The sequence below is a fragment of the Phalacrocorax carbo genome, chromosome 1 (assembly GCF_963921805.1).
Source record: "Phalacrocorax carbo chromosome 1, bPhaCar2.1, whole genome shotgun sequence".
Taxonomy (NCBI): domain Eukaryota; kingdom Metazoa; phylum Chordata; class Aves; order Suliformes; family Phalacrocoracidae; genus Phalacrocorax; species Phalacrocorax carbo.
The window spans coordinates 72,043,146-72,070,924 of record NC_087513.1 but is presented as its reverse complement, the minus strand read 5'-3'; the positions used below and the strand labels follow the sequence as shown (position 1 = coordinate 72,070,924).

Here is a 27,779-nt window from a genome sequence, read left to right as displayed (position 1 = left end):
ATCCTGGTGGAGATATAAGATATTTTAATCCAGAGGTGTGGACATCAATTAGGCTTGGGGGAAACCTTGAGAACTGATTTAACTGCAACCAGGCCACATTTCCTCTCTTTTCTCTGGCTTTATATTAATCATTCCCTACTATTCATCTTGTTAGCTTCAAGTCTTTCCAAAAGTTAGGCAGGCCTCGACATTTCAGCAAATACTGCTTTTCAGAAAAAACACCATTATAATATCCACAGAAAAACACTGAAGAGTATCACAGTTTGACATGGTGTTAATTCCTCTCACACCTTCATGTTCAACATCGGCACAAGTCCTTACCAGGGAGGGAATGCCAGGCCAGACGGTCCCACTGGCTCATCTATGGCAACAGCTTTTATGCTGCTACGGTGAGTTTAACTCGGATTGTTAGAGTTAAGTGACTGCCTTGGCCTAATTGCCTAGAATTCTTGGCCTAAGAATACCTGTCAGCAACTAGCAAAACCAGCCCTTTACAGTGTTGATTCTATCTAGCATGCTATTTAATCCTACTAGTCTACAGCATTAATTCCTTGCTTTGATGTGTATGATCAAAAAGCAATGGAAGCCCATAGTTTTATGGAACAAGAAAAGGGCTGAGAAGTATGCCACAGAAACAGGTGGAGCCAAATTACAGCTGGGAACTGGAGGTTGGTGCCCTCCCTGTTACTGGGCGCAAAATGCAAGAGTGGGAGCATTTAGAGGCAGTGGTGTAAAGGAAAATGTCCAAGTTTTGGTAACAGGTGGTTAGGCAGATTCACATGAAAAGAAAAAAAACAAAACCCCAACCAACCAACAAAAAAAACCAACCAAACAAACAAAAAACCCACCCCCTTTCAAATACTGTTTTGGTTTGCTTTCTCTTGATCAGTTAATATATGTAGCATCACAACTGGCAGGAGCCCCAGATACTGGAGTATCTTTCTGTTAGCTCAGAATGCACACAGTAGTAGTTAGTAACATTACGGTAGCGTTATCAAATGTTGTCGTCTGATACTTAAGATTTGTAGCTGTGTAGAACCTTTCACATCATTCAAAGATCTCCCCCCCAATAATCTAAAAAATGACAACTAGTTAAAAAAAGAATACTAAGAAAGAAAAAGCAGTTAAAAGGATACTTCCCTATAAAATTATTCACAATAAAAATTATTTAATCCATTGATTTTATAACCATCCTACCTACAAATAGCAAAAAAGCAAGTCAACCTGAACACAAGATTAATTACTATTCCCTTTACATAGTGTTTTAGCTACTTTTCCATATTTCAATGCTAAGTTTCTTGTCAAATAAATGAACACCACAATTTAGACAGACCACTGAAGTAGCAGCGACAGTTTACGACAATTTCAGCAACACTGTTACTCCTTATTAGACAAGGAAGTGGAACGGATGAAGAGTAACTACAATATACTTTCTTTGTATATTAAAGTGATCTGGCCTTTTTAAATAAAGAAAAAAATCCTGTGTGATGGGTAAGCATGAATGAACTATGTAAGGTATCTTCTTTTAGGAAATGACTGCACTACATTAAAAAAAGATTTACTTTTTAGAATGTGTTTTAACGCGTACAGGCAGGTATTTTAAAAGGTGAATTGGCTAAAATAAGTACCATAAGAACAAGGTCATTTAGGTAGTAGGCTATACCATTATTCAATTTACCAGATGAAATTTTAGCACCCCATCTGATCAAGAGCTTACATCTACCACCCAGTGCTTATATGCAGATTGTCAATCACTTTGATGCCTGTTGGTCTTGTTTAATCAAACCATTGGCTCTAGAAGTTTGGAAATTTCCATTTGACAAAAGTATTTCTTGGCTGTCTCCCCTTGTATTTTCACATCTTCAGCTTCAACACCTACGCAGATTGTTCTTCATTATCTGTTTCTTTCATAAACGCAAAGGAGCAACTACAGTTTATTTACAAAATGAACTGCCAGCAGATTTGACAGCTATGCAGGAAACATACACGGCAAAAGAATACTGTAATTCAGTCTCTTCGTTTTACATCCTGACCCTCACAACTGTAACCTTATCCCACAATACAACTGAAAGAATTTTTCTTAAAAAACTGTTGCAGACCCAGCAACACTTACCCCTTCAGAAAACAGCACACCAGGTTGTCTCTTCCAATTACAATCACAGGTTAACTGCCACAGAAGAAAAGCCGGCAGGACAATACCTCTTCTTGAACAGACACGATGCTGCTGATGACCTTGCCAGCATTTTCTTGCATTAAATTCATACCTCAGTGAGAGCCAGAAACTGGGAGCTGTTTTCTTTCACAGGTGGTTTTTTCAAGCTGTTGTGAGACTGCAAGCTGCTGGAACTGCAGCATGTCATTCAAAGTCTACACTCAAGCCATCTTCGGCCAACTCTGGTAGGCTGCTCTCTCACATACTGAGTAGTAAAAAGCTAACAGCATTGGTGATGACTTCTTGAGTTTGAATCTCAACAGCTAGAATTTTCTGATGTGACATGTACACTCACACACCTGCTACAGGCCACTGAAATTAATATAACACAGGGGCAGCTGTAACACTGAAGTATTTTGATGTTGCACAGAAAATACAGCCCACAAACTGCAGCTAGGATAGAAGCAGCACAGGCTTCAGCACCACAGTAGGCACAAACATTACTGTTGCACTGGAAGTGCATATGCCCAGCCCACCTGCACAACCCAGACAGCTGTCATCTGTGCAGGTATGCTCTATGTGCAGGTCCACATCATCTGCTTAAGGCCAGGTCTTGGGGCTACACTCTTACAGCTGCTTTGAGAAATGGCTAGCTGCTCTAGAATGACAAGCCCGCTCCATGCTCTGCTCTTGTGCTGGCACCAGTGTCCAAGCAGTCACGCAGTGATCCAGTTCACGCAACTGAAAATAAGTTGTTTTTCATAGCACTAACCTTCCTGTAGGCTCGCAGCACAGGATGCAGTGAGGGGAGATGGAACCGGCCTCTCTGACAACAGCTGACTGCTGCACTGGTGTAACTACATCCTCAGCCTCAAGCTGGCAAAAGCCATGTTTTTAATGCCAGAGCAGTTCATCTGTACTAGACATTTGTAAGAGTGTAACTATATGGTATTGAAAAAAAATCCTGGTGAAGACTCATTTCATAAAGAAACACCTTATGTAAAAATGACAAATCAGCTTGTTTCATTTGTGTCAGAGCAAGAGGTCAGGGGCAAAGGGACACTGGGATGGCAGACAGACATCACATTCACATCAAAGTCATTTCAATGAAATTTTTAAACTACAAAGAAAACCCAATACTGCCCTCTGTATTGGGTGGGAACACTATCTTCTATCAACTTCTTCAGGAATTTGTTTAAGGTTTTATGCTAAATCTGGCTTTAGAAAGAATTTTAAAGGACTAGTAAAATCATACCCAAGATGATAAATTAACTACAGTTTACCGTATGGAATATTACTCATTTCTCCTTTTACCACTAGAAAACATGAACATAAGGAAGAGATTTGCAAGGCAGTGAATTTTCATACGGAACCCAGAAGTGAAAACTCCTTCCATTTTTTTTTTTTTTTTCTGGATTACACATTCTATCAGAAAAGCAGATTTCAGGCTACATTTCAAGACTATAAAAGAGAGTATTTTTAAAAAATGTTTTTACAGTATCATCTTATAGAACATTTCCAGAATCAGCAATTTTAGAGATATCCCAGACCTATAAAGTAACTATGCTATGCAGAATTTTCACAAATCTCCAGCTACTCAAAACAGCTCTACGTGTTGTGGACCTTCTGACATTAAATTGTTTCAGGATGGTTTTTCTTCTGGTATCCACAATTTCCTAGCATTCTTTACATGTATCCAGCCTCTATATGGGTGTATCCCCTCTCCTAGCTACAAAGTGTGGGGGTTTTGAAATGTATTTACAGCCAGCAGGTTTATATTAGCACAATAGTTTATCATTGTTACAAAAAAACCAAAAAACCTAGATGTTGCACTAAAAAGACCAGTGGTGCTTCCTGGCAGAAAAGAGCATTGTTCACTTGTTTATTCCTGGTGTCCACTAAAGATTCAGGCACAGTGTAGATCACAGAACAGCTCTAACTCCTTATCAGCCTTTTATTGTGTATGCCTGCTCCGATCAACTTAGTAATGAAACCTCTAAAACAGGCTACTGTCTAGAGCTGTATGTACAATAATGTTACTCCTTAATGGTGGACACGGCAATAAAAAAAAGTAATTTGAAGACACAGCCTTTGAAAAAATCTTTCTGTATAATGTTTAGGACTGACCATTAAGAACTGAGAGATCACAAAGCAACACCAACTTTACACACAGCGACATCATAACCCAGGTCTTCACTGGGTAGAATTAGCTACTATTTGTGAATGTTATCAATTGTCCTTCTATTCCTTTTCAGTCTCATAAAGCAAGGGTCAGGAATTTTAACAGTGGAAGGTTCGGGGGGACGGGGGGGAAGGGAAGACTATTTGCCAGCAATTCCTCATTCCACATGAAAAATGGGCACAAGAGTAAGTCTTGCACGTTGAAAACAAATGGCCACTTGAACAACTCTTCCATGAGGTATGAAGGTAGGGAGTTTGGCCATATTATTGCCTTAGGCTGGGAAGTTTCCAGGTGCCCGCTGACTGCAGGGTGTGCTAACACTCAATTTGCTCCTGTTCCCTGGCTGCCTCGGGCAGGCAGCCTGAAAAAGCTCTGCCAATGACAAGTCGGCAAAAAAGCTTGCCATGGTCTCCTCCCTCTTCGTGCCCTTTCTCTGGTGGTAACTGAGCCAAAAACATCCAAATCAAACAATTCAACCTACTTTATGCATTTCAAAGGAGCAGAAAAAGCAGAAGCCAAAATATATAGAGATCAACTTCAGATAAATTCTATTTTCTCTTTTACTTGGATAGTTTCAACCCTGAAAATGATTGGCATTGCTACATAACTAAGTTTTTAATGATTTAATGCTAAGCTAAAAGATTGATCTCATAGTATTTATTTTATAGAAGCAAACATGGTCTTCACAAAATAAGCATTTTCAGTATTTTGCAAAAAAAGAACATTCTAGAAGATGAAAACAGATCAATGTATGAGGCAAATCAAATAAAATGTAAAGGCCAAGCAACAAATTCATCAGCCTCGCTAAAAGCAAGTGTGAACAAGTGGTAATGCCTTGCCATGAACATTGTTCATACTTTTCCTCATTAGGCAGAAGGTATTTTGAGGTAAAGAATTTGTTCAATGATCATTGCTCTGAACTATTTCACTGCTCAGGTGAAATCAGAGATTTGCCCCTTCCTCTCTCCACAACCCCAAAATAAACACCACTCTCTAAGCTTGTGGAAACTTCTGGCAGAATGATAGCTCTCACTCTTTTCATGAAGTAAATTTGTTTTGAAACCCGGATAAGGGAAAATACAGATCGCACTGCATGTTCACAGTCTGTGTTCCTTTAGGGACTTTTATTTAGAAAAACCTGGAATTTCAACACTAGAAGAAACATATTTAACCCCGCTCCCTGACCCCCTCTCCCCCAATAAAATAGGCAAACTGATACAACTGGTTCCGTTTAGAAGCAAAGCCTGAAGTTTTTTTCAATCACTTGGCTTGGTAACATATACCTTTAAATACATCAGTACATTCCTTGTTTAGCTTCTATTAGGGTAGCCACACATTTCAATCAAAATATATTTTAATGTTTAAAAAACACTTGCTCATATTTAAACTGTACCACTTCCTCCTTTAAAAAAAACCAAAGCCTAATCCTGCAAGAGAATGGGAAACTTACCAGCAAGACTGTTACTCCTATAGGTAGGAAAAAGCAACTGGAAAATTCCAGCCATCACCACACTAACTCAATTCACTTAACCAACAAAACCAGAAAGTTTCATATTAACAATTATGTGATAAAGCTAACCGATGTAATGAGTATCTTTAGCCCTGTATTTAAGAAAGGCCTCTCTCATTCCACTCCCTTTTTATTTTCCTGGAAAAGATTTAAGAAGTTATTCTGATTAATTTAAAAGTATAGCTGCATGTTTTCTTTTAGTAAAGAAAAGCAGCAAATTAACAGTTTACACACAATCCTAAATTCCAGTCAACAGAACAGGAAAATAGCTATTTGTGTCATTCAACTTATATAACTCCTAACCTAAAATGCTACCAGCACCTCATTTTTTGGTATAATGTCGTTATTCTTTTCAATTTAATAGTACGTTCAATAGGGTTTACATTTATCAAAAAGCACACCACACTTCAAACATCTTTGAAGACAGTCTGATATAACTGCCTATAAAAACCTTTTTCCACTAAGCCCAAATTACACTAAAAAAACAGTGATAAAACTGGTAATAAAATTTAACTCCTCAAGCTTTAAAAAAAAAAAAAAGCCAAGTAAGTATGATAAACATCTCACTAAAATGAAACACTAAAATGTATGTAAATTCAATATTAAAATTTATTTGGAAACTGTAATGACAGAAAATAGTTGTATTCGTGACAATATAATTTAGAAAGCATTTCCCACAGCTCATTGCTTTTGGTTCTGGGTTGGAAGTCAACCACCTACATGAAGAGTCAGAGCTACAACGGAACTTTTACACTAATAGTAATCTGCCAAGTCACATAAATCACAAATATTATATCAATTCCTTATCTGCAATATATCATCACCACACTACTGTATCATAAAAATTGTCAGTTGACTCATCAATGAAATTATCCTAAGTACAGGCTTCTGAAAGCTAACATAGCTACCTACAGCTCTGATTCAGACCATCTAAATTCAGTCTGGAAATGATTTCCTGCTGGAAATCAATATCTAACTTTTACCGAGATGAGTTTCACTATTCCCCAGAATCTTCAAACAGATGAATAAGATATTTTTTAATCTATTCATCCATCAAGACTTGTCAGCCTTAAAGAGATCACCAAAAGAAACCAAATCCAAAGAGACACAGCAAAACTCTGGGCTTCCCTTGCAAAATACCGGTATGTGGATAGGTGTGCTGTAATCTTCCATATTAGAGCTAGAAAATTATCAGCATATTAAAATAAAAGCCCTTTCAAAAGTGGAACATGCCAAGGTTTTCAAATGTCATAGTATTGCAGCACTTTACAATTAGACCTTTAAGTGCTAGGGAGGAAAAAAGGCAGCATGTATTTTACATTTCTTCTGTGATGCGAAAAGAGCTACCATGAAGTAGAAACTAAAGCATATTTCAGTTACGTAAAACTTAAGCCACAAACAGATACAAGTTTGTGGGCTGTGTTTTTTTCTTTCTAAATAATTTTTATGCTGACAGATTTTTCAGCTCAATATGACACTCATACAGAAATAAACATACAGCTTGGCAGATATACATACAGATACACACACTGACTGGAAATGCGTCTGTTTTTCCGTGTGGTCTCCCCCTACACACATACAACCCCCAAAATAACATTTGAAAGATGGTCATCTATTAATATTGCCATATGAGTTGTATGTTAAAATAAGGCAACTTACAAGTGTCTGTTTGGAGAGTACTTCCCATTCAGTGTTGCAAACTAATTAAAAAAGCTCAAATTCCTGCTATATTCAATCTCTTAGACAAATAAATCCAGTAGACAAGCATGTCTGAATAAAAATCTTGGAAGTTATACACAGTTACAGTCAGTAATAAATCAGTAAACTCAATTTCTACCTAAAATTAAGTTTCTACTGAAAATCTTAACTTGCATGCTCTAAAAGTTGTGTGCTACTGTGCAAATATTGTGAATTATTGAATGCTGGATTAAAAAAAAAAAAGGAAAAAAAAGAAAAAGAAAAAGTGTTTTTCCAAAGGAGGAGAAAATGTTTTATGTCTAAAGAAAAACAGTTGTTAAAATGTCTAAGAACTACTCACCAGTCTCCGGGGAAATTCATTCTTTACCAAAAGCTTGACATACAAACAACAAAAAACCACATAAGGATGTGAGGTACAACCTTCTTCTCTGGGCAGCTGCTCCCCAATGAGTACTGCACAACCCTGACCCAGAGGAAAAAACAACTCAGCTGTCAGGATTGCTAGCCTCCGAGAAAGCTGATACCAGAGTGATGTCACATACTTGTGAAATGTTACTGCAGCTCCAAATTATCGACTCTCTTCTACCAATAAAATCTCTACCTCTAAATGATGGAAGACAAAGCATTTAACAACAGGATTAAGTTTCAACAGGAGCTAATAGTGAAGCTTTTAAGAGCATAACGGGGGTGGACAAAATGTTGCAGTCAGAAAAAGTGAAAAGAACAGATGCCGGCTGTGTTATCCAGATACGCTCTTCTAATTTACCTTCAACCTGCAAAGTTTTTATTTGTTCCAGCATTATTTATAAAAGATTTCCCAAGTTGGAAGGCAAGAGCAAGGACTACCACAGACCACCACAGCACAGGGCATCTCTCTGCAAGTCCCCAGCTAATCCAGCCGAGAAGTTCTTGAGTCCACGTGGTAGCCCTCAGCCAGGCCACCTTTCTCAGTCTTTTGACCTCCTTCTCCCCCAACATTTGCCCCACTATCCTTTCTCTCATCCTGCATGCCTTGTCCCAGTTGCAGGGAGTACTTGGAAGCATAGTGGACTCTAAGATCCTCATAAAGCACTTGTCTAATTCCACTGGAAAACAAAAGGCTAGAAAACTGGATGAAAAGAAAAAAAAAAATTAGCAAAAATATAATCCTTCTGTGTTAAGATCAGTAACTCTGACACCGAAATGGATGCATCCAAGCTACTAATACAGGATGTGAAGCTCTACAACACTGTGAAGAACACCACAGAAAGGAAAGGAATGATCATAACAGAAGTACTGAAGGAAATTTCTATGCAGGAAAGAAAAACCATTGACTAACATTCTACTTTGAAAGTATAAAGCAAAAATGAAATGAACAGCATGAATAAATTATGTCATACGTAAAATTCACTTTTGCAAAAGTAAAATCTAGAGCTGCAGTTGCAGGGACGGCTGGGGTCTTCTCCAAATCACAAAATTTAGACTAGAGTACAGAGAGAGATATTTCATATTAAAACATTAACATCAAACATTATCTCCACGAATATTTTCAAATTAACGTTATACATCTTTAAATATGACAGCCCACAGATCTTCAACAGTCCTGAACCAACAGTATGCTAATGTAGAGCTGGTTAGTAATCAACGGGGGCACTGTGTGGGAAAGTACAGCCTTCAGTCAACTAGACTGAGGGCAGTGCAAGCCTTTCAATACAGAGGAGGCCTGAATTTTTTCGATGTTATAATTGGTGGAATTATCTGTGACCTATGAAGAGAAGAATCTTGCAACAAAAGGCCCTAAATTCACAAGATAAATCACTACTTTTCAAAAACGATCCAGCATGAGTAAGATGAGAAATTCTAAGGAAAGGATAAAGGGACAAACCGGAAAGAACACACAGGTCTTCAAAGTAAAAAAATGGCAACTCAAGTTAGACACTAAAAAAGCCCTTCTGATAGAAAAAGTAAGACTGGGAGAAAAAAACCCCAAACTGATATGCAGTCAAAAAGGGTTAAAATGGGAGTTAGCTGAGATGGGGACCAAAAAATGAGTGACATTCTTCCTCAGTTTTCAATGTGAACAGTATCAACCACGAGAGCCGGGAGGCAGAATGAACCAACAGAAATAAATGCATGGGAACAGGCTGCCCATTGGGCAGGGAAGAAACCTGTTAAAGAGAAGCAGCCAAGTGCAAAAGCAGGAACCAACTGATGCACAGAAGATTACTGCCAGAATTCAATCCTGTTCAGAGGACTAACTTAATTTTAGTGTTTTCCTTAGTAAGTAAAAGCAAGGCATACGTAATGAAGTCTGCTAGTGACAAAGTTAAGCGGCATCATCAGATATATGAGCTATATTTGATAAAATATAAGAAAATATGAGTTCCATGCAGAAAGAAATTGATAACCAAGAAGAAGGATCAATGATGCTGGAACAAAATTCAGGAGTACAAATGTGATGTGATACCCCTAACTAAGATGACATCTATTAAAAAATAGACAAGAATGTGAACGGCATTGTGTATGGATGCAGATGGTTTCAACCTGAGATCTCTACCTCTGTCCTGGGGGTACTTCTGTGGTAAAACATGGAGAAGTCTGCACTTCCCACTGCCTTTATTTTGCCCCTTTTCTAATAGGTCCATAACCTGAGAAAGGTTGAAAGACAGCAGAATCAGAATATGATTAAGTAGTGTACCTATTATGTCAATTAATTATACCTATTACTTTAAACTAGAACAAAAATAAAAGTTTACCAATATGACCACTCACTCTAAGAGAGATTACAGGAATAAGCCTCACCTGGCTAAACAGTGTGAAGTAGGACAGGACTACACTACATAAAGATGATTCTAAGCTGTAGAGATAAAACACTAGAAAAGGTAAGTAACGCTTGTGGCTAGAACAAACAGATCAAAGTTGTCTGGGATATGTACATTGGGAATTTTAAAATGAGGCTGGTCTTGTTAATGGATGAGATCATATAACTTTTCTATGTCACATAGATGTTGGCTTCAAAATCCAAAAGTGCTAACCCTTAAGGCAAGTGACCTGTTTTGAAGCAATCTCACCTGTCACACTTAGAATGGCAAGAGTCTAGAGTGCAAAACCCGAACAGAGGTGTTTCCAGAAAGGTAAAGAGTATGAGACTTGAAGTAGAAAGTAATCTAGAAATTAGTGGGAAAATTGAAGAGTTTTACCATCAGTCACGTATTAAGTGGTCAATACTACAGACTACACTTCCCTTTTTCGGTTGCTTGAACGTTTCATGTACAAGATCGATCCCCTGCTTGAAATTAAGCTGGCAATCTTTTCCTCCTTTTTTGTTAGCATACGATAAGCTTTATAGAAGTAATTAATCTCCTGTTAGTTCCATGGCATTAATGCCTCTCTTTGTAAGAGCTGTGCTATTTCCAGAAGACTCTAAGTTTCATTAATAGCCTCCAGCCCTGACTTCAGAGTTAAGATTTGATAAAGCATTAGCACATGATGTTTGAAAACAAAAACAAGCAGGACCAAGGCAGCTGGAAGTGAGAACTATCAGGTTTGAGACATGGTAGCTTACCATCAGGGGGCTAATTTTGAATGAAAGGAAGAGTTTGTATTAAATTACACCAGCTGTCATCTATTTTCCAGTTTTCAATTTCAGTAAAAAATGAAAATAGTTACTTCAGAGCAAAAAGCTAACTCCCCACTTCTGAATGGCCTGCAAACTGAGATAGCACCCACTGCTGAAGCATTATCATTTTAAACAAATAGTTTAATATCATAAAAATGTAAGATAGTTGAGATAAATCCTGAAAATCTAAATCAGAGTAGGGCAACTGGTCACAATTTGCCACTGCTGAGCATACTATCCTGGAGAGTTATGGACTCTTCCAGTAAACCTAATTTGCCTTTTTTAAGTAAGAAGAAAAATAATTTTCTTTTCCAGTCAAGTCAACAGAAAGACAAAACAACATAACTGAGGCAAAGGAGCTGACGAAAATGAAATTGCTCTGTACATATGTACAGATGACCAGATAGCAACCTTACCTATATTTTCCACAGAATTTAGGGTTTTATGTTCATGTTAATACTGAGGTCTTTAGATATCTGGTTTTGGGAATGTACTTCTGATGAATGCAACAGGCTGTCTTATGGACAATCTCAGGATAAGTGCTATGCTATATAAAAACATTAAGTCAAAAGATTTTGTATAAAACGAGGCTCATGCAAAAATTTAGGTTGGACAAGAGCCCTGGTGGTCATCAAGTTCAACTTCACGCTCAGAGATAAATTCAGTACCAAATCAGGTTGCAAAGGCCCTTGTCCAGCTGAGTTGCAGAAATCTTCAGGAATAATGATTTCGTAGCCTCCCTGCGCTCAACAGCTTTGTGGTTTGTTTGGGGTTTTTTTCACTTTTAATATTTATTTTTATTTTAACCTGTCAGAATGTACTTTATTGCAATTTATGACCATTGCTCCTGCCCTTTCTTTGTGCACCTCTGAAGCGAGTCTGTCTCCTCTATAAAGCTCATGTAGGTAATGAAAGACTGTAATTATGTCCCTGCTTTTGCCTTCATTTCTTCAGGCTAAACACACCAATGTCCTTCAGCCTCTTCTCATACATCATATGTCCTGGCTCTGTAACCATGCTAGTGATGGACTCACTCAAGTTTGTCTGTCTCTCTTTCTCACTCATACTGATGTGACCAAAGCCAGACACAGTATTCCAGAGATAGCCTCAAAAGTGACGAATTGAGGAGAATAATCACCACTCTCGCTAAGGCAGCTCAATATGTAATTAGCCGTCATCACCATTGCAGCATAACACTAACATTCAGCTTGCTGTCCACCAGGACCCATAGGTCATTTTCCAAGGTTTTCCAAGATCTGCACATTTGCCTTTGCTGAACTTCAGCATGTTCCAGTCTGCTCACTCCTTCACTTTGCTGAAGTCCCTGTGAACGACCACCCAGCCCTCTGGCATACCAATCCCTCCTCCCAAGGGTGGCGTTATCCAGGAACTTGCTGATTGCACATTCTGCCTCACTATCCAACTTGCTGATGAGTGTTAAAATAGTTTCAGCCCCAGTATCAACTCCAAGAAAGATCTCGTGTAAACAGACACTCATTTAAAACTTCAGACTATTGTTTGCTACTCCTTAAGCCCCATGGTACAATCAGTTTTTCACCCACCCTGTAGTCTATTCATCCAATCCATACCCTCTTGTTTGGATACAAGGATACTACATGAAACTACATCAAAAGCCTTGCTAAAGCTAAGCGGCATCCACTGTTTTTCCCCTCACTTGCAGAGGCAGTCATTGTAGAAAGCAGTCAGATTGGTCAAGCAAGATTTTTCCTTGATACATCCATGCTGTTTCCAATTACCTTCCAGTCCTTCACAAGCCTAGAAATAGTTTCTATGAGCATTTGCTCCATAATATTCCCAGGGAAAGAGGTGAAGCTGACCTGTGTTTAGTTCTCTGGATTCTCTTTCTTGCTTTTCTTTTGAAAACAGTAACGTTTGCCTTTTTTTCCAGTCATCAGGGTTATCCACGCTGATAAAAAAGACCAGTCTCACGATGACATGTGCCAGCTCACTCAGCACCCTCAGATGGATACCGTGTGGTTCCACGGGCTTGCCCATGTAACTTGCCTAAGTAGCAATGAGGTATCTCTTTCCTTGCAGAGGAAAAAGAAAACCACAACCAGCTCATCTGCACCAGACCACAAAACTCTCATTCAAAAAAGTAGGGATGGTAATGACGCCCACCTAACACAGAACAGGAAATGCCTCTCTACTTACTGAAGGAACTTCTTAAAGAAGCAGACTATTACAATGGATGAGTAACAGATGACATGGATTGCATTGTGTGGATGCTAATAGATAACTGTAAACACGCATAAGAGTTACTTACTATTTTTAAATGACAATTAAGTTCGGCTCAGCAAGAGGCTCCCAACACCTGGTTTTTCATAGCAATATGGACAAGGTCTAGTTAAACTTTGGGCTTTCATGAAGTGCAACACTTGTTTTTACATTACATATGTTTAAAATAAGTAGAAAAATATTGCCTAGATTACAGGATTCTCAGAACAAAAGGCTGATTTTTTTAAAAAAAAAAAAGGTTTTGTTCCTGGAATAAGAATCTATAGCTATTTCAAATACCAGTGAGAAAATAACTTATAATTGAATGTCTTATTTAAAAAAAAGTAACAAAGCACAAGAGTGAGGGGACCTGAGGCAGCTTATATCTGTCAAAAGAAGAAAGAAGTGGTGGAGAAAAACAATGACCCCACAGAAGAGACATCACCGGTCCTGGTTGCAACTGAACCCAGGTTGCTGGTGTGCTCCAGGATCTACTGGCTGGCTTCTAATATTTCTGCTATATCCAAGAAATTGCTGTAAATCTATGACTGAAAGCACTGATGTGTTGCTCTAGCACTTTAAGCTTGTTCTGCCTAGTGTAAGTGAACAAAAATATTAATGAGTTTTAAAGTAGGAATTTTGACTGCTCGCCATTGGCAGAACAGACAGAACAAATTTCTCCAGAGGGAAAGCTCAATCTTGTCTTGAACTAAAATGTCTTGTTCTGCCCCAAACACCAAACGGATTAAAGATACATAGCAGGACCTGCATGCAGCACGAACATCACAGTCCAGCAACCTTAGCAGGGAAGGCAAGGCCTGAACACCCTGTAAGACACTGTTCCTCAATTGCAGTGACATATAAACACTGACAGAGAACCTTAAATAATCTTGGGAATATACAGTCAGCATTTAGAGTTGCCAACCTTTCTGGAGTAACATGTTTATAGTACCCCCTACATGTATACAGCCTTTGAATCTATGCATTTAAAATGAAAAGAAACCATGAAAATGAAATTGTTACCTCCTTTCCAATGGTTTTAGAGGAAGGAATCGGTATTTTAAGATTTACTTCTGGAAGACCAGGATTAAAGCAAATGTCTGTTAAAGCAACATCTTTTTAAAACTAATATGTGCATGGCTATGTACATTACTCAGCTACGGCATATTTTGTTAAATAAAGCAAACTGCACCCCAATCTAAATGATGTAGTCACATTGCACTCTCACGCTGAGAGGGAGCTTGCCATTAGGCATAGCTACAACAAAAACTTTCAGAGAAGAAATTTAGCACTCTACTTAAGCCAACACCAGTGACAATCTGCTCTTCATACTACTACTAACGTAGAGGCTGTTTTCTTCCCCTCCTTTTCTAAAATACAGTTCATGTTTAATCCAGTCCAAAATCAGATTGCAAATCTTTGGAAAAAAGCAATCATGAAACCTAGGGATCTAGGAATTTTATTAATTGTAAAACAGATTTTCAAGCATGTGCCAGACATGAAGGACCCACACTCACCCAAAGCCCAGTGCTATGACATGAGTCTTCTGAAATAGAAGACAAATGGTCTTACTGCATTCCCTGAAGCCTGTGGCAGTCTTCTGCTCCCCCCAGTGGCAAAAAAAAATTAATCCAGAAGGAAGCCATTAAAGAAGCATCACTTGCTCATACAGTACTGTTCTTGAAGGTTCTTCAAACCAAACATTTCTAGTACTTAAAGGAGATTTTTTTCTTCTACTAAAAATAAACAGTCTAAAATCAACATTCATCCTGAATGCCTATTTATGCAAAAAAGTTTTAGGAACTGATAAATATAAAGTAGTTGACAATGAAAACATTTTAAATTGATCTATAATCCTAAAGTTAAGAGCCATTTTCTCAGGTTATGATAAAGAAAAAAGGCCATCTTTAATAATAAATCTACTTTTAACAGCAAGCTTCTGTTTTAAAAAAACAATCTCACAGAAAACTGCTGCCACACGGATGTCACTTGACTACTCTTATCAGTGTTCTGATGTATCCACTCTCATAAGCTTCAGAAAGCTTTAAAAAAGTAAGCATAGCAAGAATTGTATTTTCTGAAAGGTGAACGAAATGAGTATTTAAAAAAATAATTTTGACATTTAGTGTAACTTTGAGGCTACACCTCAGATACAGTAAACACATAAGCAGCAGTCTCCTATAATCAAAGACTGATTAGAAAATTATGTTGTTTCAAATATTTTAAGCTTATATTAGTGGCATCTAATATGCAATTTAGCCTCATCTAACAACTAACTAACCTCTATTTAAAATTTGTATACCACTTATGAAAAGTGACTTTTAATGTAAGAGTCTTAGAAATATGAATTCCATGTGAGGAAGCCAACAACCATGGAAAAGCATAATGGGTATGAGGTGTGAAGTGTAGTAGCTGTTTAACAGAACTACAAAATTTAGCAATTGTGTAACAGAGGAATGCAGCAGCAGTATCCACTAATGTGTTATTGTAATATTTCAAAATTTCTGTAAGGGATAATGACGTATTACTGAAAAGCTTGATGAAAAGCATCATGTGCTATTTTCTAACTAAGCAAAGGCTTGCATGTTAGGATTAGATACCCCGCTGCGGCAACCCTTTGACAAACTTGTTTTCAATTTAGTAACAAAAATGTGGAAGGACTGTTGCTTTGGTCAACATTGGGCATTGTTCAAACTACACACTCCAGGGAAGGCTAGGCAGCAAGCAGGCAGATGGCACAAACCCAGATAAATCACAGGGAGTGACATCGAAGCCAACATCCAATGCAGTGACTGAAGATTTCACTGGACACTATGATCCGGTTGGATTAACCCTAAGAGCTGGTGAAGTAGTCTAAATGGGTTCAAGTACACAATAAGTAGAAGTTGAAGTTCAAATGGGGAATAGAAAGGAGGACAGGAGCCTTCAAGAAAATGATAAAAATAGGTGGATTAGACCAAGTCTGCAGATGACACTGATTTGCAGGGCAGGGCCTGCCATACAGAGGGACTCAGAGAGCCCAAGAGAAGGGGCCACCCAGAGCCCAGTGGCATTCAGCAGGGCAGAAGGCAGAGCCCTGCGCCAGGGAGGACGAGCCCCAGCAGCCACCCAGGCTGGGGCCTGCCTGCCTGGGAAGCAGCTCTGCCGAAAGGGGCTGGGTGGGCAGCGAGCTGGGCACGAGCCAGCAGTGCCCGGCAGCAGAGACGGACAGCGGCCTCCCGGGCTGTACCAACAGGGACAGGGCCAGTAGCTCGTGGGAAGGGAGGGCTTATCTCCTCTGCTCAGCACTTGTTAGACAACATCTGGAAGACTGTGTCCAGTGTTTGTTGCACCCCAATAGAAGAAATAGATTGATAAAGTGTCACAAGTTCAGCAGAGGGCCACCAAGATGGTCAGGGGCTGGAGCACCTGCCCTAAGAAAAGATACTAAGGGAGCTGGGCTGGTTCAGCATGGGGGAGCAATGGCTTTAGAGGTCCTAACAGCAGCTTGCCTGTACCTACAAGGCAGGCATCAAGAGAATGAAGCCAAGCTCCTCATGGTGGAGCATGGCCAGAAGTTGAGAGAAAACAGACGTGGATGGAAACTGGAGAGGTAAAGTCTGGATAAATAGGGAAAAACTTCTTCATGCAGGACAGTCAGGCAGTGGGACATGTTGCTCAGAGAGGCTGTGGAGTCTCCATCCTTGTGGGCTCTCAGGACCATACAGGATAAATCCCTCAACAGCCTGGTCTGAGCTGACCCTGCTTTGGGCAGGAGGTTGGACAAGTGACATCCTGCGTCACTTTCGAACTGAATAATCCTGTGATTAATTACCAGCCACCTTAAGAAATTTTAAGAACAAACCCTAGGGCTTTTTATTTCATGCACTCAATGAGGTGAGATACCAAACCCACATTTGAAGATCCAAAACATTAACACAAGACTTGAAATGTTTTATTTAAGAAAACCAATTATCAAATCTCACTCGTCCAAACTGGATTCATTGCAGGTAAGTACAACTTAAGAAAGTTAACTTAAAAGTTAATTCTTAAATTTACCAGAGGTTTTAAGCAAACTAAACATTCTCTAACATAGGTATTGAAAACCATCTACATGCTGCACTTCTTTTAAGTAAAATATACTTAAATATGCAATGTTTACACAAACTCAAAGCTATCTAATACGTCAGAGTAGCCCCAAAGGATGTTACAACAAATATGGTTTAAACTGCATCTAAAGAACTTCTAGGTTAGAGTTTTTCCTCTAATTTCCAAGGATTCCTGTACCACCGCTCTACTTCTAACACATAGTAATAACCTTCATTAATTTTGCGTACTTGGAGGTTCATATGTGTTATTAAGTCAAAGCCCTTGGATTATCATAAAGTAGTTCTAGTCAGCCTTCACATCCCTCATTATTCTGAGGAACAAAACAATGAACTGACTAACCCATCTAGAAAGAGTATGTTCTGTCAGTAAAACGAGTGCTATCCGCATGAAGTAATCATGTCAAACATTGATATTAGCATTACTTCAAGCAGCACTGAAGCCAGCAAGGCAATGTTTACACAAGGATCAGCATCTGTTGTTACCTCTACTGACAATGCTGGAAACGAGTTACAAGCTTACAAAGCAAAAACCATTGTTCAAGCTTGAAATCAAAGCAGCAGTGCTCACTGATTCAGGAAAGCTGAAAACCATCATGCTGAGTTGAAATTAGGTATGTTTATCAGACCAGCTGAGAAGGATTTAGAGTCCAGTAGAGGGGAGTGACATTTGTTAATCTTTTTTTTTACTATTGCTTTTTTTCTCCATCTAAAGGGGAAGGTACTAAAATGGTGGGATTAGCTGAAGTGGACAAGAAAATTATGAGGTATAAAACCACCTAGTTAATGAGTTTTAAGATCCAATAGATTTCTGAATTTCATTCCAATGCTTGTCTTTCAAATGCATTTTGCAGACTTTCCTTGACGATTAGGATGATTGTCCACGAAATAGCTTTGTAAGAATTTTTCTCCCACTGCCTTCTAATGGTTTTTAAAGTGTTCATACCAGTGCACAGCAGTTGTTTAGCTTCGCTGGCACGGTTTCCATGACTGCATTCCACTGAGGTGCAAACAAACAAACTACTGTTAGGTCAGTCATTTTGATATATCAAGAATAACTGGGATATCAAATATTGAGTACTCAACACTGAAAAGACATCTTTTTCCAATAATTATAAGATGATTCACACTCCAAACAATTCTGCTCTTTGCAGAATAAATTCTGATGATCCACATGTATTGGCTACACAAGTAAATACTGCCTGTCAGAAAACATGATTTTTACGTCTTGGCAGAAACAGAATTAGTGGTAACCATCTACAGAGTCAGAAAGGATTTGGCACACCATGAAAAAACATAGTTAAAAGTTATAAGCTTCTTTATTCCATGTATTTGGATTCTGTTTCTAACACAGATGAGATGACATGCTAGAGTTATTTGTCAGTAACTTTAAACCATAACATCTGTAAATTATAATTTCTGCCTCCAGAGTAAGGACTACAAAGTCAACTGAATCAGCAAAGGAATCTACTGTCTTCAACTAATTTACTCTCTCGATCAAGAACAGCAGGGTCTTACTGATTATTATTACTTGTTACTGTAGTTCTATGTTCATTCTGTATGAGAAAGTTATAGAGAACTGGAAGTATATTGACCAGTCACAACGCCTAGATTTTTAGCAGTAAAAACGCTACTGGTGTGTGCAAGAGGTCCCAGAAGTTGAAAAATGTGTACACTGTTTGAAGACAGACTGAAAAGCTTTTCACCGAAAAAGGGTCCAATTTTAAATTTTCTTCTTCTTTTTAAAATTTCTTCTAAATTTTAAAATCTCCCTCAATGCCACAGGGATATCAGAGCTTTGCAGAGAACCAGCTGGAAACATTTTAAAACTTAAGAATATTCTTCTTCTAATGCCTTTCAAGAAAATGGCTCTACCTTTTTAACTTAGTCTTTCAAATAAAACTATGGAGGCAACAAGAAAAAAAAATTCAGTCTGGGAAGCTGAAGTGCTTTCTGGACCAGAAAGTCTAGAAGAGTTAGAGAAACTACAATGTTGTGGTGGTTTATCTGAAGTACTGACTAAACTTACATATAGACATACATACACATGCCCATGCACTCACACTGCAGTGATTCCCTTGACTGCTGTGTTATTATTCCTTCATATAGTTCTCAGACTTTGTTCCAGCTTTACATAGGTGCAGCAGAAGTTTTCAGAATAGGAGCAGCAGAATTTTTCAGAAATTGTTATGTGAAAACAGAGGAGAGGACTGCAGTCAGAATCTCAACATTACTTCACAGTTGTCAGAAGATGACACATTGCTGCTCTAATAGATGTGTCACTATAACAAAAAAATGAAGAAATTAAATCTAATTTGGTTGAAGTCCCACACCAATTAATATATTTAGTATCTCTATTTTAACAAAATCTAAACTGCTTTTACTTGATTTCAACACAGACATGATAATGAAATAAAGAACTGCATCCAATGGATCAAATTATCAATCTGAATATATCCTGTATACAAGAATAATTACAACACAATGAGGACAAGAATACCTTAGTGATCAGAGTCCCAAGCTGATGAAGTAAGGACCGTAAACTTATTTTACAGGGCAGAGCCATGTTAAAATACCAGAACGAGCTGTAAGTAATCTGGAATTTCTAGATGAGATAATGCAAAGCTGATAGCTAAAGTCTCAAAAACAGTCCAGCCTCATGAGCAAAAAGTTTCTCTGAGGCTATTTGGCTTTTCTTCCTATGGGGCCAGGTGCAGCTTTGCACTGACATGCATTTCAGTACCTAAGGTATTTCACTGACAGACATTCAGGGATCACAACATCAAGCTAATTGCATCAGGGATATGCCCTTTAGCTTCACTTTCTGATTCATTAGACTTTCTATGTGACCTTGGTTAAGTAAGCCTCTGTTTCCATTTCCAATTTGTACTATCACGATATAAAATACTCCCCATCATTACAGCAACTAGATGCAACTGAAACTGTGAGACAGTAATGCTGTAATGGAAAGTTGTGGGGAATGTTTCCAGCCTATTCTGATCACTGAAGCGGTTAGAAATTAAATTCAGCCTAAACCTATCAAGTACCAGTTTTAAAAATCAAACTCACTAGGTCTAGAAAACAGCTGGTTTTCCTTTCCCTCTTGACAGTGCCCATCTGTAACCAGCTACATCTTACAGATGTATCTTAAAGAAACATTTTTTTTTAAATATAATTTTAAGGATCTGGTGAAATTCCATCACTCAATTATTTTCTTTGATTCATGCCATGTCCTCTTTCCCTCATCCTCTGTGCAAATCCTGCCTCTCACTGGCACTGCTCTGATCCACTGAGCAACAGCCAGACTTTACCAGACAGGTAACCTGAAGCTGCCTCTGCAGGAAGCACATGACTAGAACCCATGCTGTACTTTGAGACACCTTCAAAGGTGACACTAAAGTACTTATTTTGACAGCCTCAAAGTGAGGGCTACACTAAAGATATCTGTCTTTTCTTTGCTTATAGAGAAAACAAATATACTGGGCAGTGTGGGATGAAACAGATGGCATTACAGAAAATGACATTGTTTTAAGTCATGCCTTTTCGTTCTCTGCTAGAATATGACAACCTTGATGTTTCAGGATATTTTCTCCAGGAGGAAAAAAAAGTGTTTAATACAATTTCTCAGAACAGTAAAAATCAAAGAAAAAGCCTATTTTAGATTTCCCAGGTAAGCTACAATGTCTTATATCAGACAAATTTCTATGTGGTAAAATTGTTCAAAATTGTACTGATCTCCTGTTTTATAAGACGGTTCTGAAAACCTTTTCACATTTCTTGAGTCTCAGAACATTTTTCCCCCTCAAAAACCTCTATCATATGCTGAACATTTTGTCATAAAGAATTGGCACAATTTAAAATAGTGCAACACAGCCATTTTGCTTTTTTTTGTTTTTAACTGAATTATGGGTTACACTTAATATGGCAAAAAAAAAAAACCAAACCCAAACCAAACCAAAAAACCCACAACCCCCCCCCAAAACCTCTGTAAAAAGACTCCATAGCAAATACTGTTCTATCAAACCTTGAAGGTCATTCCACTAAGGGTGTTACTTAGATTTGTCACCAAACACCATGTTTTCACTAATTAAAAAGTCTTTATTTAAATGCCCATATGTTAATTTTCATGTAAATGACAGATTATCTACCAACATGGTTATGTTACGCCTATGTAATTGCCTGGAAAAAATGTGCACACATTATTATATGTAAAGGGAGCATCTGAAATATAAATACAGACAGACCGACTTGTGAAAAAACTTTAAATACTGAAATACTGATCAAATTAATCTTTTCTGTATAAAATCGAAGCCATAGAACATGGCAATCTTTTGGTGTTTCAGGGTTTTGGGCAAGAATGTATCACAAGATATGAGTTGCATACAAGCCCCTTCAAATGGTCTGAAGTACATGAAAATTAATTTTCCATTCTTTTTTTCTCAATGGTTGTGCTTTGAAAGGGCATAAATTTTTGATTGGCTTAGAAATGAGTAACTCACTGTATTGCACATACTTCCATTGCATTTAGATGAAAGGACACAATGAAATTTTAGTTTTTTAAAGTCACTGAGATGTTTGAATACCAAGCTACTGTCTCCCTACCACACTGAAGAGTGCATAAGAAAGAATATCCTAGAAATGTTTCAAATGTTGATGTTGTCTGAAGCATAAAATAGTATTCCAGATTTTATAAAAAATATGTATGCATGTATTATGCATACAGCAAGCAATGTTGTACTGTGCTGAAAACACATGGAAAAAACTAAAACTTATATACTCTTTTGAGAAATATTCCCATACTTTTTTTTTTCCCCCTCTTTGCTTTTCCCCTTTTCCCTGTGCTTTTTTGGGGGGGCTGGAAATTCTGACCTATACAAGGGAATGTTTTTCTCTTGGTCATCCTTTAGGAAATAGAAAGCTCCAAACACTCACTTGATACAAAACCATTTTCTAATTTTTTATTGATAGACATTCCCACTAAATACCTATTCATTATTGAATTGCAATGGTCTAGTATATTCATGGCTAAAGTCTGCCAAAAATTCACAGGACTGTATCTAATACCCATTTGAAACCCCAATGTACTGAAAGAGTAGAGACAAGTCTCAGCTCATTCAGCCAGGACTTAGCCAACTCCTTACCATTTCTATTATCCTGGTACAAACAAGATTTTTAAAAAATATTACCATTTAAAACATTTTGGGTTTTCACTTTAATAAAACTGTTTCTCAACTTATACTACATACATATAGTAAGAACTAATAATGCTTTCTTTATTTTTCCATAAAATCTCAGACAATGCTGACATTACAGCCAATTATTTTAAATGAGTACTGGTGTGCAGTTTCTTTTTCATTTGGAAAAGTAAATTTAGATCACACTTGTGAAACAGCTCCACTCCTAACTCCACTCTATAAAAAAAGAAACTAAAAAATGGCGTTATTCTCTTGAAAGTATCTGATTGTAGCATACTGTCTAAAATGGGTCAAGATTTGATGCAGAATGCTGACAAGGTTTTTAGACACAACCTTCAGTCTAAAATTGTCCCAAGCTCTCCATCTGGCACATGAACTGAATATGTGCAATTGTCAGCAGTAGTAAAATCTTTCATTTAGATGACAATGTGATTGGAATAAGACAGAGCCTTCGATGTCCAAAAGACTTTAATGATTCAAAAACTAGTTGGCAGGCAGCCTATGTGATATATATACAAGAGGATCCCCTTCACCCCACATGCCTAACTTCCACATCCTTTCCTGACTTTTTTTTTTTTCCTTAGTTCTGTACAAACTTTTATATTCAAAAATTTCAAGCAGCACAAAGTTTAAATAAACTTTATTTCAGCAGTTTTGCTTCCTCAAAACCACTCAAGTCACTACCACATTCTTACAGGTATACTGCTCTCCTGGTGACAAAGTGCTACACAAATCAGTAACTTTTATTCATGTGAAAAACAGAATACATTTTTTAATTCTCTTCAAAAAATAATTGAACAAGGCGAACTACATGCATTATATTGCCAGTCACACGAATAGGCACCTCAAAGATCCCACCAGAGACCTAGAGTTTCTGAAAATCTGGAAGTTAGGTCTACATAGTAGAGTCATAAAAATCTAAACTCTGGTATTTTACTGCAAGTTACAATATATTGATCCACAATAAAGTAAAGTAAAATCCTACTGATGACTGGCACATGTAAAATAACTGAATCATAACATTATTTGAAATGGAATAAAACTCTTTTTCATTTTAGTTCTATTCAGTGCAATTTAAGTGCACTCTGAATAAGCTTGTACAACCAGTAGCCTTTACACACATTCCTCCCCCTCTCTCCATATTCTGTGTGTGTGTATATATATATATATCTGTATACACAGACACACACACATTAGATATATAAAGAAATTAACAAAACAGAGTAAAATTACAGCAAAACAACAGGTAATTTATGGGTGTCAGGTTATCTGAGATCTCAGATTCAACTATTTATGCATAATCACCATTAAGGTAATAACACAAGGTAATTCTGTCTGCATGCTACCCATGACCAAATGTGGACTTATTATGCTAAATAAAATGGGTATAGACAAGAGTAGCACTGCAGAGTAGACAGTATCTTGCCTGGAAAACTTCAGTTAACATTTATAACTGTAATAAGAATTCCTTCTTTGGAAAAATAAGTAGAGTCAGCACTGACTTCAAAGGAAAAGATAAACATTATTCTGAAAAGTAAAATAGACAAGATCAAGGTTATGAAAATAACTCGGGATGTTTAAAAACTTACAAAATTCTTTCTTCGAGACTGACAATTGTTACCTTACAAAACCTGTAAAACACAACTTTTTATACTTTTAATCTTAGTTATTTAAAGGGTTATCTCAGTAGGATCATACTAAGTTCAAACTTCTTCAGCAATCCAAACCAGAAATCTCATGTTTTTGCATGCTCACAGGGATAAAGGAACACTGTCAAAACAGCTAAATGCTACTTTCCCTGTTAACCTTCTGTAACTCTGTTCCTCTTACATCGCCATTCTCATTGCCTGCTCCGCAGCCACTAATGCAAGTCTTTACCTTTCTCATCTATTTGTTCCCTTCCTAAAAGGTCTTAAGTTTTCTAGGTTTGCTGTTCATCTGGAATCTGTCCTATGGCAAATCTTCACAGCATTTTCAGATCTCTGAGACAGCGCTCATGGTATCTGAAGGCACCACCATTATGAAATGACATGTTCTAGTTGCACGAACAAAATCTTAGTATTAGAAATAACCTGCTCTGAAGATAACAAGTAGTAATATATTTTGCATAACACAGGTCTGCAGTTACCCCTTGCTGTGTGTCTCTCATCGTTTGTCAGAGCCACATGCTGGAACACTGTTTTGGCAGCCACAGTGCAGGTTTTATGATGGGTTATGACAGCCCTTTGCCACAGCAAGGCCTTAATTAAATGAATTATCCTCAGGCTTTAAGAAAAATTTTAACCATTACACCCATTTAGATAATTTCTCCTGAGAATCCTGTACCGGGGGTCAAGCAAGCTAACGTGCAAGTCCTCAAGATTCACACACACTGCTCTCCATCCTCTCTCCCTTCCAACCCGACTGTCAAGGCAATGATGCATCTTATGGGTTTTATTGATTCTACTCCTATGAATCAGGTCAACTGGAATCATAACAGGGGTTATGTTTAGCAATAGCCTCTTTTGTCAGGCTCAGTGAATTCACTGACAAGCAGTTCTTCCCATTGTAATTCAAATCTTGTATCCAGAAGACTATTTGAAGTATATACGCATAATCACAACAGGATAAAAGAGTACCAGCTTGTAAAAACAAACAACTGTCCTAACTCAAAAATATATGTCAATGTACTATAATTAAAACCTTCAATCTCAATCCAGTGATGAACTGTGTTTTAGGAAGTAACTCTTATGTCACAACTGAAACCTTAAAACACACTTGAAGTTCAATCATGATACTAAATCATCTTTATTCACTGGGAGATAAGTACAATTAGGAACCAACTTTTTTTTTTAGGGGGGTGGGTGGTGTCAGAGTTTATTATTCACTCATTGCTTTTTACAACCCCAGTTTAGATGTTTTAAAAAATACATTGTCAGCTGCCTTTTTGCTACAAGTTAAATGCATTGCATTAAAGAATTCGGAAGTCATATATTGCAGATGACTGGAAAAAAATAAGATTTCAAATCAAGTGCATGAACTAAGCTTTGATAATAATTTGAATCATAAATCCTGCCTTCCCACAGTTAATTAAAAGTTAACTAAATGTTAAATTGTATCAAACATTCACTTGAGCTACTATAAAGACTACAAAATTATTCAGAATTCCTATTACATCCTACCAAAGTGCAAAATCTCAGTCATAACAAAGAACTAGGAGATGCCTTCTTCTATTTCTTAGCTGGTTAAAGGAGGATATACATGCATATCTATCAGCAAAAGTAACAGATGGCAACAGTTAACTTACCCTGTTTAGCAATTTGTGTTGAAACCAAGTACTGTAAATATCCTTCAGCATGGTCCTACATAAATAAAATTCTCTGCTGCAAGACTACTCAAACTCCCTCTAAAATAAGAGACACACAAAACAATCTAGGTTTTAAACCAGTTTACTAAGAATACAAAGAAAGTGAAAAATGACTGAGAAGTGACGGTTGAAGAACTGCTGCTATACTTAGAATAGTTACCTAATTTGAAGTCAGAAGGAAAAAAGATATATGCCCATTTTTTGAACTTCTGAGTGAAACAGCCTGGCATTCCTGTTAAAAAGCAGTTCTTCTGCAGTAAAAAATTAACACACACGTCCCAGAATTATTTTACTGAAGTGAGCGACGGCAGAGATATTTCAAATAGATACCATTATTAGTGAATAGAGACGAAAGTATGAAGCTGAGTTTTATCTGAGATATCCAAAGGCATTAGAAAGGAAAGAGATGAATATCGACTCACCAGAAATACTGGCGATCTAACAGGCAGGCTTGTCTCACATCTCAAGTTTCCAGTTCCAAGAGAAATCATATGTGCACTGATAGAAAGATGACAAAGGGCATGCTGTGCTCTCCTCTACTTCAGTTGAATGACAGCTCTACTAACAGGGAACCGAGACACACACTGCAAAATCTAAGAGTGGGTATTTGATATGAGCATGCTCAGTATCTAATTTAAGATGGCCTGATGCTTCATCTCAGCATGAGATGGCCTACTTCCAAACAATTTCAGAACTTTAAGTCAAATTTAAAATCATAAATTGGAATATGCAAAACTCAGCCACCAAGCAGTATTGATTTTTTTTTTTTTAAATCTGCACTGATGCACAGTTAATTATTTGCACTACTTCGCTGCAGGGCATCCTAAGGCTTAAACACTATCATCATGTGCTTGAACATAATTACATGATGTCACTGTAATAGACTGAAAACCTTTTCAGGATAGCATATGATCTGAACACTAAGCAGCAAAATTCATAAATCAAAGACAAGTCCATTGAATATTCTCCAAATCAATTCAAGAATTATCCCACCTGGTGATTTCTGGGAAGCTTCTTTTTTTTTCTTGGGTGGGGGAGGCAAGAAGAAAGGCTAGAGAACTGTCTAACAAGTGATTTATGTTCCAAAGCAGTTTACCTCCACCTAAAATCTCCTTATACATAAAGAGACCATTTAGCTTCCTAATGAAACAACTTTTTTTGACATCAAAAGCCAGGTTATTCACATGCAAAAAATCCTGTCAAAGAAAACACACATCCAAACCCTTTCCCTTTAGAGATTAACATCTCTTCATTCACCCACAGACAGACACAAGTAGTATAGAAGTCTTCTATGTTTTGGTTTTCTCTCTCACAGGCCTCTTTCCATATTTATTGTATATTCATTTTTTCAAATGACTACATCCTCTTTCTCCTCTTGTGGGAAGACAGAAAGCTATACCCCAGGCACTTTTGGTTTCTTTAAATGCTTTCCTGCTTATCAGTCAAGCTGAAAGCAAAGCCAGGCAAGCTACTTTATAAATGCTGTATTTTAAAAGACTCTCTATAAAAAACAACACAGCCCACCTCCCAGTCTCTGCGACAGCTGGGGATAGAAATACTTCACTGAATTTGGAATAAACTCTACTTGGAAGGCACGTATCAAATCTTCTACTTTTAGTACAGTGGATAAAGGTTAGGACAATGTTATGTAGAGGTAATACATTGTTCTTAAGCTTCACTAATGTCTACAACTAATTTAAAAATGAGGCTTTTGTATCGATGCAAAAATGTTTGCATTTAGTATGAGAATCTGCAGCTTCAGCCATAATCATCTG

The 27,779-nt window shown here is 37.6% G+C and overlaps 1 protein-coding gene across 11 annotated transcripts in view; it reads right to left on the bottom strand.

Moving 5' to 3' along the window:
* The window catches only part of PLEKHA5 (pleckstrin homology domain containing A5), a 173,473-nt gene that overhangs the window by 79,434 nt on the left and 66,260 nt on the right, over positions 1-27,779 (bottom strand). The window contains exon 1 of one of the 11 annotated variants that reach the window (XM_064459488.1): positions 7,883-7,969. The exons of the other annotated variants lie outside the window; for them this stretch is intronic. Coding sequence (XP_064315558.1) covers positions 7,883-7,902 — 20 coding nt within the window. The 5' untranslated portion in view covers positions 7,903-7,969. Of the gene's footprint in view, positions 1-7,882; positions 7,970-27,779 lie in introns of those variants that run through there. 11 annotated transcript variants of the gene reach the window in all.